Source organism: Labrus mixtus, chromosome 4, assembly GCF_963584025.1.
Source record: "Labrus mixtus chromosome 4, fLabMix1.1, whole genome shotgun sequence".
Taxonomy (NCBI): domain Eukaryota; kingdom Metazoa; phylum Chordata; class Actinopteri; order Labriformes; family Labridae; genus Labrus; species Labrus mixtus.
The window spans coordinates 11,160,054-11,176,169 of NC_083615.1; the positions used below are offsets into that span (position 1 = coordinate 11,160,054).

At 42.1% G+C, this 16,116-nt stretch overlaps 2 protein-coding genes across 2 annotated transcripts in view; one reads left to right on the top strand and one right to left on the bottom strand.

The window, feature by feature from the left end:
• Positions 1-10: 10 nt before the first annotated feature.
• On the bottom strand, positions 11-4,642 carry adck2 (aarF domain containing kinase 2). Its single transcript, XM_061035845.1, has 8 exons — positions 3,433-4,642; positions 3,179-3,325; positions 2,826-2,954; positions 2,553-2,648; positions 2,109-2,387; positions 1,886-2,014; positions 1,557-1,610; positions 11-1,088 (listed from the first exon to the last, which is right to left on the bottom strand). The coding sequence occupies exons 1-8, from the start codon at positions 4,297-4,299 to the stop codon at positions 948-950; spliced, it is 1,842 nt and encodes a 613-aa protein (XP_060891828.1). The 5' UTR covers positions 4,300-4,642; the 3' UTR covers positions 11-947.
• Positions 4,643-7,320: 2,678 nt separating this feature from the next.
• The window catches only part of si:dkey-82f1.1 (DENN domain-containing protein 2A), a 35,567-nt gene continuing 26,771 nt past the window's right edge, over positions 7,321-16,116 (top strand). The window contains exon 1 of the mRNA XM_061035846.1: positions 7,321-7,766. The gene's annotated coding sequence lies outside the window, so the exon portion shown is untranslated. The remainder of the gene's footprint in view (positions 7,767-16,116) is intronic.

Below are 16,116 nucleotides of genomic sequence, written 5' to 3' on the forward strand. Positions count from 1 at the left end.
TAAAGATTAGTTATGGTAGATCCATTTTTTCTTTATTGAAATGTCAAAATCATAAAAGTGTAATGAGAATGAAAATACACAGGTCAGTCGTGAGTATCATTAGCTAAAGGCTGTCAATGTTACATAAAGTACATTGTGTCTCACACTAAAGCAAATCTGGTCCATTAGACAACGTTATCTATAATGCAAATAAAAGAGTGATAAAACACACCCTGAGATCAATATTAAAAGTAAATATGCTTTTGAGAATCCACCAGGGATTTTGGCTGTATTCTCTTTTAGATCTTAAATCACTACAAATGCTCTCTGATGCCATCTGTGTGTCTGCCAACGTGTCTGACTCCATTAGAACTCGATAAACAAGTGGTGCCTCATGTAAAGCATGCACACTCTCTCTTCAAGTTTATATCTGTATGTGAAATGTTTCTGCCACAAGAAATTACAATTCAACGCCACTAATGATAAAAGTGGAATCGGTAAAAATGTAAAACTCACTGAGGTATTTACGTCTTCTACACTGTTAAAATGAAGTGATAGGACAGGGATCTTGAAACCACATCTTCAGTTGTGCACTTGTAGAGATCTTATAATACAACTCTGACCTCTTGCAGCGGGGACTCCAAAAAAAAACAACCCCTGAAGGTGTTTTGTGTTATCTGTCTTCAAGATGTTCGCAACAGATCTTTTTATTTCCAGGTGGGGCAACCAAAGATCTAACATGTGTCCGTAGATCCCACTGATCATCTATGTAGCTGAGATCTGGTAAAGTCAACAATGTGAACTCCTTTTCTTGTCACGAAGCCAGGGTGTACTTTGTCTGCAACATGGTTCATCCAGATGAATGCCTGATAGGTGTATGTACACTTCAGCTATACGATGTGGTAATAGATGCCTTACAGTATTGTGTGTGATTAGCTGTGATTTAGCTGTATATGTGTGTGTGTGTGTCAGAGCAGTGATGCACAGTTCTTTAGCAGCAGGGGTTTGGCCAAATCCAGGATGTCCAAGTTGGGATCGAGTGACCTGCCCAGACCCTCCAGCACCATGATGGCAAACACGATGGATGCAAAATTACTCTCCAGCTTCACCTAGGAAAACAATTAGTAACAACATAGGTAAGTTATAGACATACTGTACAGAGATCATTTTTATTGTCCAAGTTCACTGTCTGTTGTGGGGTTAACAAGCCCTGTTTGTGAGGTTAAAAGCTAAATTAGTTGTTCGATCATGATTACTTCAGTTGCTTTCACCACCAAGATTGTATCCTTATAAACTAGCATACATACTGGAACCCTGAAAATTGTAGTAAAATTAGGTACAGTGAGTTCCGATATCAGTCTCACAGTACAACACATTTAATGGTGATGTTCATGCTGGTTTTACTTACAATACGAAAACTGTTTTCAAATATAAAGCCGAGACAAAGAACTCAAGAATGGCATTTAAAATACTTAAATGTAAAAAAAAGTGTGGTCCATCAGCTACACAAGCTAGATCCCCTCAACAACACAAAAGATAATAATGCACAAAAGAAATGTAACCTCCAGACGTTCTACCTTGTGTTTGATGAGTAGACTGAAGACTCTAGAGAGCAAGTCACCCACTTGGATCTAAAAAGGCAGGAAAAATCCAGACATAAAATTACATCATCGAAGTTAATGACAACTTTCAATGGTCAGATACCTCCTGCAGATGGATTGTTGGACATTTATTGTAAATTATTGCAATAATAATCACAGAACGATGGGGGGGAAAAAATCAGTTCCCTAATTAATGTCCATTTCAGCTAACTCTAGCAACACAAAAGACATGAAAGTATGGTCACCATCCTAAAAGACACCAACCAGACACAAATAGATGACACAGCAAAATTCTCAGTTGCTACCTTTCCCAGAGAGAGGGAGTTGCTAAGGGAATGATCCACCAGCAGGGCCATCTCCTTCTTAAACTGTGGCACGTCTTGACAGTCATTAGCTCGAGCATGATTCAGGATCAACTCTGCCACTCGTTCACCCTGAGCAAAGAAAACAAAACCACAGCTGCAGTGATTCCCAGCTGGATGCTTTCTCTGTCATCAGATAAATACCTGTTTGCACCGCCTTTATTACCTGTCGTAGCACCACAGCAGTGAAGACCGATCTGAAGTTGGCAAGATCATGGTCACTGAGCTGGGCTATGATGCCAGCGTCCAGCAGAACCAGCTGGAGAGGATATGGCTCGGGCCTGACGCTCACCACCACCGTGTCCCACAAGTCAGTCAGGGTCGTCTTACCATGGGTCTCTGCTGATGTACCAGAACTGTCGCTGGAACCGGGAAGAGGCCCCAAACACTGGACAAGAATGTTCCCGGGATGGAGATCAGCGTGGACAAAGTTGTCAATAAAAACCTTGAAGACAGACATAATGATGGAGACAAGGTCACAACAGAAAGGATGAAGTAAGGATACAATCTGACGCCTAAATAATATATTAAGAAAAACAAGTATAATGTCTTTTAGTACATCAGAACACACATGAAAGCAAAGATTTTTATTACAGGTGACGCATCTTACCATCTTCAGCATGGTGTCTACGCCCATCCTGGCTATCCTCTGCTTCACCTCCTGAGGAACCTCAGAGCCCAGGTAGTTGGATATGGGCTCACTCTCCTGAACAGAAAAAAACAAATTAACAGAAACGAAAAACAAATGGGGCTACATTTCTGACGTATCCAATCTTTTTGATTTCATTTTGCAGAATAAGCCACTGGAATTTTTTTAAAATAGGTTTGAAAAAAAAAAACTGTTATTCCTCAATCGTTCAGTCATTGTGATCCCTCTACTCACTTCAAAGGTTTCCACTAAAATGGTCCTGGTGACAAAGGGTCGCAATGGAGTTGGGAATTTGACATATTTCACGTCACGGAAATTCTCCTGAAAACGCTCCATGTTTGTGGCCTCGAAACGCAGATCAATCTGAAATTAAAAGTCCAGTTAGATCACTGAAATAATCAAGACTATTGAAGCCTTCTAAACGCTCAAGTGCCTTTTTTTTTTTTAAATAAAATATACTACAGTATAGTCCAACCTTTCAGTCGAAAAAAATGTGGCCCCCATTTAACTGATGAAAAGGGATTAATAAGTCGAAAGTGTGATCAAACTAATAACATTTTAAATGTGGAGAACTGAATGGTCCTCACCTGTTTGGTCATGAGCTTCTCAAATTCATCAACTATCTCACACAAACTGAGCCACTTGAGTCCAGGCAGGCAGTGCAGAAGCCAACTGCCTGTTTTCATCAGCAGGAGGTCAATTTCCACCTGCCTTCTGACACCGGGATGCACCACCTGTAAAACATCAGAAACATGTTTATAAACATCTAATGAAAGGCTTGAAAAAGAAGAAGAACACTTGATCCACCAATTAGTGAGGCTAGTATGTGCTTTTCACATACCTTGATAGCCACAGGTATCAGATGCTCCTTCACTCCCATTTTATCTTCATGCCAACCCTCTGGATGACCTTCCTCCTCCTTACCACCGCTCAAAAGCCGCCTCAGAGACCTCACCACTCCTCCCAGACCGGGGATCTCCCAGGCTTCTAGCAAGTCTTCCTTATCCATCTGCTCAACCAGCGACCGGAAGGCCGGGTCCTCCACTTGGTCCGCGTTCGCCCAGCCTCTGTACACCTGGGCCACGCATCCCGAACCCACTGGCTCTTTGCTCTCGAACACCAAAGCCCTCCTCCAGTCCTCCCCGAAAGCCCTCCGGAGACACTGCTTGGTGTGGGACCAGGGGTGAGGGCGCACCTTTACGTGGAGCCTGGAGAAGCGGTCACAAAACTCCTGGGAGAAGATGTCCCGCCTGGTGCTGGCCCACTGTCCCAGCTTGATGAAGGTGGGACCGGATGTTTCGGTCACCCACAGGAGAGCGTCCAGCCAGTGGGAGGCCCAGCGAGCGGACACCAGAGCCAGGGGGGAAAGGAGAAGAAGCGGGCCAAATTTTAGGAGCAGCACCAATGCACGGATGCTGAGGCGGAGGAAAAAAATTAACTTGTGCACTTGGACTCTAGCTACAGACTTTCTCTCCACTGTTTGAGATGGAAGAATTGCTTCTTGGCATCTTGCTGCACAGGATGATGCACTGACTGCTCCCAAGCACAGAAATGCAACCCTTGGTACCTGGGTTAAAATCTGCCCTCTTTTATGTGACAATGCCTTGGAGCTTTGGAGGAGTCTGGTTCTGTTAAAGAAGCCAGCTCTTTGGATAGTGGACCTCAGGTTGAAGAGGACTGCTTTTGCCCCGAAGGCCATCATAGTCATGATGTGTGTTAGCTCAGTCCAGGAGGTGAATTGGTCCACATGTGCCTGTCTTTAGCAAAAATCATCAGTGAAGCTTGACTCCTCAAATTCGGAAAGATATGTTTTCTCCACGCATCCAGGACCAACCATAACAGAAAGAAATATTCTCGATTGATGCTACAATAAACAACATTTATCTACGAATCCATGCCGCTTAACTTAAATCATCTTGCATTGCTCTTTTCCCATAGTCCAGAATTGAGATGATTCATAGTTTAGCAGGCGTAATAATCGTAAAAAAAAAACAGCATCCATTGGCATTGAAAACAGAACATGAAAACATTAGAATGACAGCCGCTTCACTTCCGGGTGTGACGTAGTACCGACTAGGTCACATGACTACGTCTTAAAGGAGAAAGAAAATTAACAGTGGAAAAAAAGAAAACAAAAACAGCTGGTTATCCGCCAATTCAAGACGGGTTTGTTTGTTCGTGTGTGCTCACTATCTGTGTGTCATAATATGTGTTTAAGCTTTACAGAAAAGCATTTATTTTAGAGACGAGACCAAGCGAAGCTGCAACATAGTTGGTCCCTGGAGTAGTTTAAGTTAACTAAACACTGAACTACTATCTCCTACTACAACTGGACTGCACATAAACAGTATACTAAAAATAAAAAAATAAAACTTTTTTTTTTTTAAATATGTGCAGTGACGGAAACTGCCCTACAGATGGAGACATTTCACAAAGTATTCGCTGTGCTCGACAAGGTTCACCTAAAGAAAGCAAAGGTAAGGATTGGTAAATAGCCTATTTGAGGAATTAAATCGAGACTTATTGAAGTCTTTCCACAATACATAAAGAAATAGCCTACTATTAGCCATTAAAAAGTGGACTCTTGATTTAGATAGCATGTCGGCTGTAAACTACAGGAAATTAAACACCTACACATTCTAGTTGGCTGTTGATTAGTCGTTGACAGGCAGAGTGAAGTTTACAGTATGTGGTCTTTGCATTAATGGAAGTGGCACTTAAAGGTACTTCCTGGTAGGTTGCTTTGTGTTTTCCTGAACAAAGTTTCCCAGGTGATCTCAGAGCAGTTTTATTATTTTTCAGCAGTATTGGTAGGGATGTCTAAGGCAGTGTCTGGCTCATAAAGGAAAGGAGGAGGCAGGAAACAAAAGACAGCCTGGGTTTGATTTTTATTGTCATTTCCTCTGCTAAAGCCATAGGTGTTGGAAATAGCCGGCCATGCACCATCAAGGACTGAGAACATGTCCCAGCCCCGTTCCCAGTCACGGTGTGAGTGCCCTGGACACTGGGCTCAGTACGCTCCCAGGATCCCAGCTGTAGGCCTGATAGAGACTAAGTACAATAAGGTAAGGATAAACGCCAAACAGATGTTACTAGCCCCCACCTCTCTCTCTGCTCCCCCCCCCCCCCCCCCCCCCCAACAACCATTGATCGACAAGCCAGGCCTTTCAGATCTCTCTTGCATTTCAAAGAGAGGTCAGGGTTTGGGCTCAGAGGTCAGCAGGATGGTTGCTCTGCTGACGTGATGCTGGTAAAAAAAACTTTATGTAGGCTGCTCAGTGAAATGATGCAACAGAGGCAGCCACATTATTTTGCATAATGATGCTTAGCTGTAAAGTACATCTACGTATCGCTCTATTAAATCACAAGGCAACCAAACCGGGATACATTATCAGTCAGGAATATTTTAACAGCTGAATATAATTTAGAACTGCTGGAGTATTTCCACACTTCCATACGTTCAAATTGATTTTTAAAAAACTTTTCACACTAAATTTTCTTTAAAAATTGTTGTACGACTTACTTGGCTGTTCTGGGACTACAAGTAATTCGTTACTTGATGACTTATTTTGTCTAAACATTATAATCACGATCCTCATATTGCATTTTTAATGACAAAAAGTCCAAAATCCAAAGTTATCCAGTTGGCAGTCATAGACTACAGAGAAAAGAAGCCTATCCTAACAAGTGACAAACCTGTACTAGCGTGTTTGGCATTTTACAAATAGATGTCCCTAATTGTTGAAATAGTTGCTGACTGATTTTATTTTAACCCAACCAATTCATAAACTAATCAATTTATTTTCAACCTCCATGCCCAAACATTAGTTTACTATTATAGATCACATCATATTGAGTCAAACATTTCAATCTGATAAGTCACTTTATTGGCTGCACTTCAGCATAAAAGTGTATTCTCTAGGCTTAATGTCATTAACATAATCCACTAGCCACATCTTTATGAATGACATGTTCTCAATATAAATAATTCAGGATTGGAAAACAGTTTGTCTGTAAAAGCATAGATGTGTAATAATGGACTTGCCCGCGAGGTCCTGTGGAGTTGAGCAGGTTAATGATTATCCCACTGGTCATCAGTAAGCATGTCCAGTCTAGTTTCCTGCTCACTCTCTTTTTTTTTCCCTTTACTCTTTCCTCCGAAACACTGAGTGCCTCGGCAGCCCTGGGCCTGCTGCTAAGCTAGAGCCAACAGTTTGTTTTCCCTGAGCAGAAGTCAGTGGTAATCAACCCAAACACTGCCAAACCATTTTCTGACACAGCATTGAGCACACTGCACTGCTGCTTCTACACTTCTGTAGTTGTTGTTGACAAGCACATGTCAACAAGTAAACAAAACATTTACTGAGATAAAATAGATGAACATGTTGTCCCCTCATTGAGACAGAAGGAGGGGGACCTTGGGCTTTTAATTGGCTCCCACAGGAGGCTTTTATTTATGTGTTCAGTTGTGCTCAGCTTTGCCCCTTCCTGCTCCGTGCCTTCCTTTTTTTTTTTTTTTGAGCAGGACACTCGGTTTCCTCGGCAACTAGGGCTCCAATCGCCCCGGCCAGCTGCAGATTAGTTCAGTGGTGGGGGGTTGTGGTGGGTGGGAGGAGATGTGAAGGGGGGTGATGATGGAAAATGGAGAGGGAGAGAGAGAGAGAGCGAGAGAGAGAGAGAGAGAGAGAGAGAGAAGGGAGCAGGAGAGAGGGGGGTGGGAAAAGTTTGAGGAGGGGAGAGAGGAAGAGAAGGAGCCACTAGCGTCAGTGAGAGATAGGAGTCCGAAATGAGTGAGTGTGCTTGAGAGTGGAGAAAGAGCTGTAAACATTTTAAACCCCGAGGCTGGACAGGAGGAGGGATTTCCCTGACTTTGTGCCCCTTGCAAACCTTTTTTGTGCCCTTGTGGAGCTGTGTCTTTTTCTGTGTGGGAGGTACAGGCAGGGGCTATGCAAAGTAAAAGAAGTCAGAGGCAGGGGTAAGGGTTTGCAAACGGTGGAAAGAGAGAAAGAGAGAGAGAGAGAGAGAGAGAGAGAGAGAGAGTGAGAGGAAAGAGAAAAGGAGCTACCCTGCAAGAAAAGAACCATGCAAGTGGATGCTGTCTTCTGCAGGATCAGATTACACAAAATGAGAAACTACTCTAGGAGCACATCATCAGGGCTCAGCCAGCTCAGAGAGGTAAGAGAGGTGTTTCTGATTCTCTTTGAAATGCCCGCAAAAACAAAGGCAGCAAAGTTGTTGTAAAAGATATGTTTTTTTTTTTTGTTCAGCATGTTGAGCACAAAGAAATGTAGTTGATACACTTTCTAACTTTAGACAGCAATCAACCCAAGTTGTCTGCTCAGTCTGAAGGTTTTCATAATACTTAGGGCATGTGCATCCACTTATGTGCAGCAATAGATGTACATCATTGTGTATGACCTTGATTGTTCAGCAAGCGTGTGTGTGTGTGTGTCCATGTACAGAAGGTACATCTGGTGCTTGTTGAAAGCACTATGGACATGGATGTGTTTTTTTTCTGTGTTTATTTGGGCCGTATTTCAGTACTGACTGCTTTGGCTCCAGTTAAAGGATATCTAAGTGTTGCTCAAGGAGCCGGTCTCAAACTGTCTGCACCAAGTCCATTACGGTTGCCCACAAGAGACTCACTGAAGTCTCTGAGCACACGTGAGCACACACATACAAACACACACAGACACAGACACACACACACACACACACACACACTGAATGGCTGTCAGCTCTCCTCTGCTTATTAAATGAAAACAAATGTGTAGATAGATGGTTTGGCGGCTTCTTGGATTACAGTCACAGTGCAAACTCAAACCATCACATTCCAAACCGGCTTTTTGAGGGGACGAGAGAAAAGGAGAGAGGATAAGTGAGATGAGCATTCTTCACCGCGAACAAAGGCACCTCTTCATGCAGAGGTCCATGGGCCTGCATTGTTGTGAGGAGGCAAGGCAAGGGTGGAAACCTCCCCAGGGAGGACATGGGAGTTCAGCCTCAGGTGGCACAGAAACGTCAACTTTTCAGAGCTTAGGCGTAGACATGTGTTAGTAGATTCATGACTGACCATGAAACTCTTAAGTGAAAAAAAAAAATCCTAAAAGGGTTATGAAAGACAGAATGGGTGTCAAAGATTTTTTTTTGAAAACATTGCATTTAAGTCTTTGGTTAGTTCCTGATGGTTACATTTTGAACATCTGCACTTGAATTAGCAGAACATGCAGGAGGTTTTTGTAGTATGCAGAAAAATTGTAAAGTATTTTTAAACTAATGAATGAATGAAAAAAAACACAATTACCGGTAAGCCTTGTGATGCATGGATAATATATTTAAGTAAACAACAATAAAAGCACAACAGCAAAGACCAATTGTTAAAAATGGCAACAAAAAAAAAACACCCTGAGTGACTGTGACGTTACAGTTAGAATATTATGTTCCAAGAGAAAAAGAAGGACAATGATTCACATCCTTTAATCACAAGCAATTGCATGACTAGTGAGTGGAGTTTTTATTGTAAACAATTACAATTGTGTTTGGATTTTTCGGCAGAATGCACCCTGACAGCCAACCAAACATCTGGAATACATTTCTTATCTCATAAAATATTTTGATGTTTTCATAATGTCCAGAAAGATTGTGAAATTTGCAAACCCACTGTCTTCTCCTCTCTCGGGCTGCATTGTTACATTTCTGACAAGATGTCGAGCTGCAGGGACCGTTTTTACAGTTAGCTTTATTAGACGTGGCTTATTTCCGAGGTCAGCTGCAGTTTTGTTTGCCAACACATTGGGAAAGTTAATATACCGGCCTGAGTGCTAACTGATGTTTTACAACTGCTGTAGGATTGTAGTACCTTATAGGAAATGTTTCCAACACTGCCAAAAAAATGCGGCATTGGCTATTGTTGCTTTAGCTAGTTAGCCATCTCCTATCATCTCCATAAAACACAGCTTTGATATTTATTACGGCTGCCACTAGAAGCTGCTGTTTAAAGTGGGCAAAGAAAAACTAATATAATTTATTTTGTCATGATGACAGCAAACAACAAAACCACAGTGTAAGCATGTAGAGTGTTGAGGTGGTCAAAGCTGACAAAATGTAACCAGTCATTGATTAATGATCTCAAATGTAGTGGCTGTACTATTTTAAGGTTAAAATGAGGGTTTTTAATCTCAGTAAAAACGTTAACTAAAGCAGTTGAAGCAAAAGAAAAACAATTCTGCATTTGTCATCTATTCATGTGCTCACATGCAGGACTTCAGGAGAGGCCTTGAGCTAAGCTGCAGCTTGAGCTAGCTCAGCCTCTTCTGGCGAGCTTGTTTAAATGTAAGACTCCTTCAGTGAGTTGAGCAAGGCCATGCAACAATGATCGCGGTTACACCACATACAAACAAGGTACATCGTATACGTGTAAGTGTTAAAAGTGCAGGCGGAAAGGAAGAAAGGATGTCATATTATGTATGTCAGATGTTCTACCAATGGTCAGGAGCACCACCAGACACCTGAGAGCTTGAAAGCAAATCCATGTATCGGTTTAGTTTTTTTTTACCCGTGTGTTTTGAATCTCTTCATTTGAGTCAAATGCTGTTCTGTTGAATTGCCATACCAGAGTCCAGCAGGAATGTCTGCTGTGTCCTATAGGCAGTGACCCTTACGAGATGGTTATCATTCAGCCTCCATAATCCATCTCAGCAGTTCCTCAGGCCTTTAAGTTCAGTTTGCTTGGCAATGATTGAACCCAAAAGAGGGATCCATTGAACATGCACATCCACACTGGAACATTTGATTGCATTGTTTTTTTTTTTAATGTGATAGACGCTGAAGAATTGTGCTTTATTTACGGCCTCTTAAATTCAGTGTTATTTTCATGTTGGCATAAATGAACAGCTTCAGCAGGTTATTAGGAGTTTTACCGACCACAAATCAACATTCCTCTGCTCTCCTGTGTCTGTCTGTCCTTAGGTTGTATTTACTCAACTGGGCAAGGTTGAGAGTTTATTGAATTTAGCCTGGCTGACTCTCTGGCGCTGTGTAGAGAAGGTTTATAGAGTTGGAGATAAAGAGACAGGGACTGGCTGTCTGCAAGTCAGCACGGTTGTAATAAGCAGGCTGCAATCTTGTAAAGGGGCTCTGGTGTGGAGCCAGTGTGTGAGTGTGTGTTACCAGTGTTGCCATCACACACATAATGTTCTGTCAGATTGGGTCAGTTGTTTACATTCTGAGTCAGGGGCAGAGGCTAACTGTCTGCGTGACTGCTGTGCGAGACAATGTGCACTGTGGCGGAGGAGAGGGTATTTGTGACCTTGGGTGCATCACTCAGTCGTTCTCCCCCCTGTGATTCATTTTACCCCCAGGAATACACTCATTTATTCTCAGGGCACCGTCTTAAATAGTTTTATGTTTTCCTCATGTTTCTGTTTCCTTTTTCTTTCATTCCAAACCAAATCATTGACACACTCATACTCATGGCATTCTCTCTTAGTGAATGTCTTTCACACTCTGTGACTCAGGATTTCTCGCATACACCGGCATAAACACCCGCAACACATGCAACACATGCAACACACGAGGACTTAAAACTTGACTCAGTGGGGGATTTTTTTCCTTTCCTAAGCGTGCTTTGTAAGGAGGAAAAAAGTCAAGTCCTGAAAACTCAAACACCAGATCTTGAGTATCATGACAAGCCTGTCATCTCTCACAACTGAATCAGCATTTTCTTTTCCCCTTGGAAGTTTGCTGAGGTGGAGGAATCGGTCTTGATGATTGGTATGAGTCACTTGAGAGCATGTTTCATCCAGGAAAACAGAGCTCAGCTCCAGACTGACACTATGGGTTTGATTTACAAAAAGTTAACTATTAGATGCCTGTTTCAAATGTAGCCACAACTTACACTGACTTTTAATGAATACGTTAAACAGGGATGGGCGACTTTGTGTCAAAGAGAGGGCCTCAATCACCCTGCCAGAGGGCCGAAATTGAGTAGACAACTATGATTACTTATTATGTAATCAAAGGAACAAATATATAGCTTTCATCAGCATTGATTTATGCTACCAACATTCATATTTTAAACTCAAATGCAATTGTAAATGCTCGATTTTATTTAATAAATACAAAATTAAAGACATGTAAAGTTTTTTTTTTCAAAGCAATGAACAGACTGGCTGTCAAAGAATATATTGCACGGCTAAACAGGATCAAGGTGTCTGCTGTCGAACATTGTCAAATAGGTTTGCTAAGTGTGGCTATCGTTAGCAGCGCTAGCACCACAAGCCTTGTATGTTGTTGTCCACATGGCTGTTATGTACCGCTCCTGTCGAGTGGTTACATACCAGCTCAGCCCACCTGACTAAGCCTCCATACTACTTTATCTGAATCAAAATACTTCCAAACAGTTCTAACGGGCTGCTATCTGTGAACTGCGCTGGTATATATCCGGGTAGGAGAGCATTGTGGCAATACTGCAATAGCCATTAACCAGAACTTCAGCTTAGACTCAACATTTGATCGCTATTGCAGGCATGAATTCATCAAACTGTTTTAAAACTTTGTTTAAGTGAATAATTATTCTGGTGCCAAACATACAAGGTAGATGTTTAGCTGTTTAGTTGACTTGTGTGTGTGGTGGTACGCGGCTGGGTGTGTGGGTGTTTGTGGGCGTGCTTGCATACCTAAAAATAGTTGACTTCTTCTTTGTTACACATTCAACTACAGGGGAACAACAAAGAGGGGGCAAATTTAAGGTACCCAATAGGTCATACTTGTGCAAAAACGTGTTTCAGAAACCCTCTTTTTTTAACCCTACTAGTCTTGAGACAATATGAGCGTACTTTAAATTTACTTTCAAAATGTTCAATCCTAAAATATTTTCCAGTTCAGTTGTCCCACCCATGGTTTTTAGATGCTTCTCAGTCTTCACTTGTAAGAATGCAATTTGTTTGTTGATGCACATTACCACAAAAAAAAACTACACTTCGTTGACTAATAGTCTACTGATGTATTAAGTGTGTGTCTGTGTGTTTGTGTGTGTGTGTGTGCGTGTGTGTGTGTGTGTGTGTGTGTGTGTGTGTGTGTGTGTGTGTGTGTGTGTGTGTGTGTGTGTGTGTGTGTGTGTGTGTGTGTGTGTGTGGTAAATGGATGGAGCCAGTGAGATTTGTCTTCTCTATTCTTTTCTGCTCAGTAAAGTGACAGCAGGACTTTAGGACGTTACAGCCCCTATACCCCTCCTCTTACAGGAACTGGCTTTTGACAGGCACTCTGCAGGACGGCCTGCAACTTAAAGACCCCACCGGGTCAATCTCCTGCCATCCCCGAGCTTCTGCTGTTGCCACAGGGACATGCTCAGAAGGAATGTGTCCTGTGGCGATGGTAAAAGAATTCCTCTTGTTTCAAAGTGGGGGGGGGGGGGGGGGGGGGTGTATTGTCTCTGGTGATGGTGGATGGCCATGAGCTGAAGTCATGATCAAAAACAACCCTCACCCCCTCCTCACTCACACATACACATACACCAATCCATGGATAATGCATACCATCTTATAGTGCATTAACCTGTTCCTTGTCAGAGTCAAACTAACACATGAATATACATAATGCATACCATCACACTGGATGTTGGAGGCATCTTGCAGCTGGCCACAGTATTTTCATTGAATGCAACTTTAACCCTGCCCAGATGCATTTTCATGCAAACACTCTCGCAATGTGTCGCTTGCAAGCTGTTGCTCTGTCCGGCATTTTCACTATGCTTTGTATATGAGCTGAAAGAAGATTCAACAGCTCTGATTAGGACACAGTACAGGCTGAATCTTTGTCCTGCTGTGTTGGCTATACAGGTGCAGATTCCCTAGCAGGTTTCACATAGAGAGGGGAAAAAACAGAGCAGTGTCATCGCAGGGTTCACTGCAAAGCGGCGCTGATGAGGACCATCCCAAACTCGGTTTTTGCAACTTGAGCCAATCTGGGAATATGCTTCCCTAGCATTGCCTTGAAGCCAACACATGCAGGCAGACTTCAACACAAACATGGACTTGAAGACCAGAATATGCACAAACACATACCCAAACATACTTCAACATCCAGGGACATACTGTTCATGGAATTGAACATGTATTTTCCATTTGCTTAACATCCCCAGCTTGGAAAAAGAATTTGTATGTGGCGAGTGCTGCCGACGGGAAAGGAATGTGTCCATCTGGGTTCAAAGTGTGACTCTTATGTGGCTTTGCAGCTCATTGATTTAGGCTTGGATTGCCATGTTATAATGAGCATTCCAAGCAAAATGGGAAAGGTTACCGCATGCTTTGTTAGTTTAGTTATGTGCAGCGTGTGTGAAATATTCGAGATGGAAAAACTGTAAGAGCAACGATCGTCTAATAATTTTGCTTGGAAGTGTTCCAGTCTACTTCTCCGATCTTTTCGTTTCTTTTCTTCTCTTCTATTCTCTTCTCTACGTTGGCAGCTATGGCTGAGAATGAGAGGAATTTTGTTTACCTGTTAATTAAGGGATTCAGTCTATAATGAGAATTTAAAAAATGTCTAGAGCTTCATCCAAGTGTAACAACTTAATGAGTAGATACTCCAGACACTCTGCAGACACAGAGGAGCTTTGATCATACCAAATCATTTCTAAACACTGTCTTGTTAAGTTCCAGAGAAGGGAAAGCAGTAGTTATGTCATTGTCTGTCTCCAGTGTAATGACGGTTACAATTATATCCTCCTTTTTAACAGTTATATAGCTTCCAGTTGCCTCTGTAGTCAAGCTTGGCATATTCCTTTATTGTTTGGATACGGACAGGCCAATGACAAAACTATACGTTTTTTGCATACATTATTTCTTTCCTTGTACTTTTCAGTTTTCATACATTTTACTGAAATATATTAAGCAATTAGCTGATAAGCAACTATGTTGTTGTTGTCTTTGCAGTTTCAGATATGTTAGAACTAAGACTTGCTTTTGTTGACTGCCATTTAGTATTACTGTGGGTTTTTTAATAATATAAAAACATCTTATATGTCTCAGGCGTTTAATTTAAAGAAACTGAAACTAAATGAGAAAAACTGATCATTAGATTAGGCTGACTAAATCTGAGTGTTAAACCATTTAACTTTTTGCCCCTGCAAAAATGGCCTCCCCAATTATTGTTCCTTAAGCACTGTGCCTCTTTAATTTCCAACAACAAAGCATAGAGGTCATGTGTTTGGTACATTTTTTCCTCAAGTTAAGTTTAGGTTGCTCACTCATTTCTTCGTCCACTGGCGGTCTTGGCCCGGGCCCACAGTTGTCGGTCACGGGGTGTGTGGAGGTCAAAGTCGTCAGCTCTGACTCTGACTCTGGAGTTTACACTCCGGAAGAGCACTTTCCCAAGCTCTCGCCTTGCTCTTCTCCCTCGGGGATTGACGGGTGAATTATAAAAATCTGTTTCTGTACAGGCATGCAGAGAAGCTGAGGAGCTGACGGGATGGGGGAGCTCTGGTGGGAATTTGCAAACGGATCCCCTAAGATGTGAAAGAGGGAGAAAACAGGAAAGAGTAGGAAAGTAGAGGATTTTGGCGTTGCAGCTCAGCTCAAATACTGCGTCTTGGAGGAGAAATCTGATCCAGGCCCCTGTGAATAATGTTAGTGTGCTCAAGCAGCCAGGTTATTGTTGAAAGGATCTGTAGGTCCACTCACTGCTGCACATTCACTGTGGCTGAGCCGGTTTTAAAGAGGGAAGGTTTTGCCATTAGGCTCACATTTTGTGTCAGCACAATGTAATATCAGATAGCTATAAATACTGCTCACTGTAGGCAGTCTTTTTTTTCCACTGTGAATATTCAATGACACTTCCTCATGTGTGTGTAAAACCCTCTGGGTGTTGTTAACAGCAGAGACAGGTATTGTCTGAGGTGTAAGACATGCCATGTCTGTCTCCTGTGTCTAAGGGCATGGTGAAACACAGTACAGCTGTGGTTGTGGATGACAGAGGTTTTGTGTGTCTACTGCCCTTATAAACCTCATACTTTGACTTTCATCACTGCTTGCCAAACAGTAAAGCTCATTGCCAGGAAGGGCTCCATAGCTTCTTTTGTTTGGCGAGCTTTCCTGTAAATGGCCTTACTTACTCTGTCAGTGATAATTTACGCTTGCTCAACCACAGTGCGCAAACCACAGGTGCATCTACACCAAGGTCTTATGTTTTACTGCAGAATGAGCCAAAAAACTAATTTGTCCTTTGAAGGAAGGCAGAGGAGAACATCAATATTTAAAGGGATAGCAGACTTTTAAGTTTTTGAAATGCTCTTTTTCCCAACATGAATGGATGGAGATTTGTCTTTGACTTAGAGTCTATAACTCTGCTAATGGCTCTGAGAATCTGTGCTTAGTGGTTTAAGCTGTTAAGGCTGGCATGCTAATGCTGATGTTTAACCAGTATGTTTTAAATGTTAGAAATCATAGTTAAGCGCATTTGATTAACTGTTGAAATAACCACATTTTTGCAATACTCTGCATCACTGGAAGCATCAGATGATCTGCAACGT

What these genes read in the sequence shown, in the direction of transcription:
- adck2 (XM_061035845.1), bottom strand. Translation starts at nt 4,299, where the DNA reads ATGACTATGATGGCCTTCGGGGCAAAAGCAGTCCTCTTCAACCTGAGG. An exon ending in TTTTAGTGGAAACCTTTGAA is followed by an intron (nt 2,649 to 2,825) that starts GTGAGTAGAGGG and finishes TTTTCTGTTCAG; the next exon opens with GAGAGTGAGCCCATATCCAA. An exon ending in TAGACACCATGCTGAAGATG is followed by an intron (nt 2,388 to 2,552) that starts GTAAGATGCGTC and finishes TCTGTCTTCAAG; the next exon opens with GTTTTTATTGACAACTTTGT.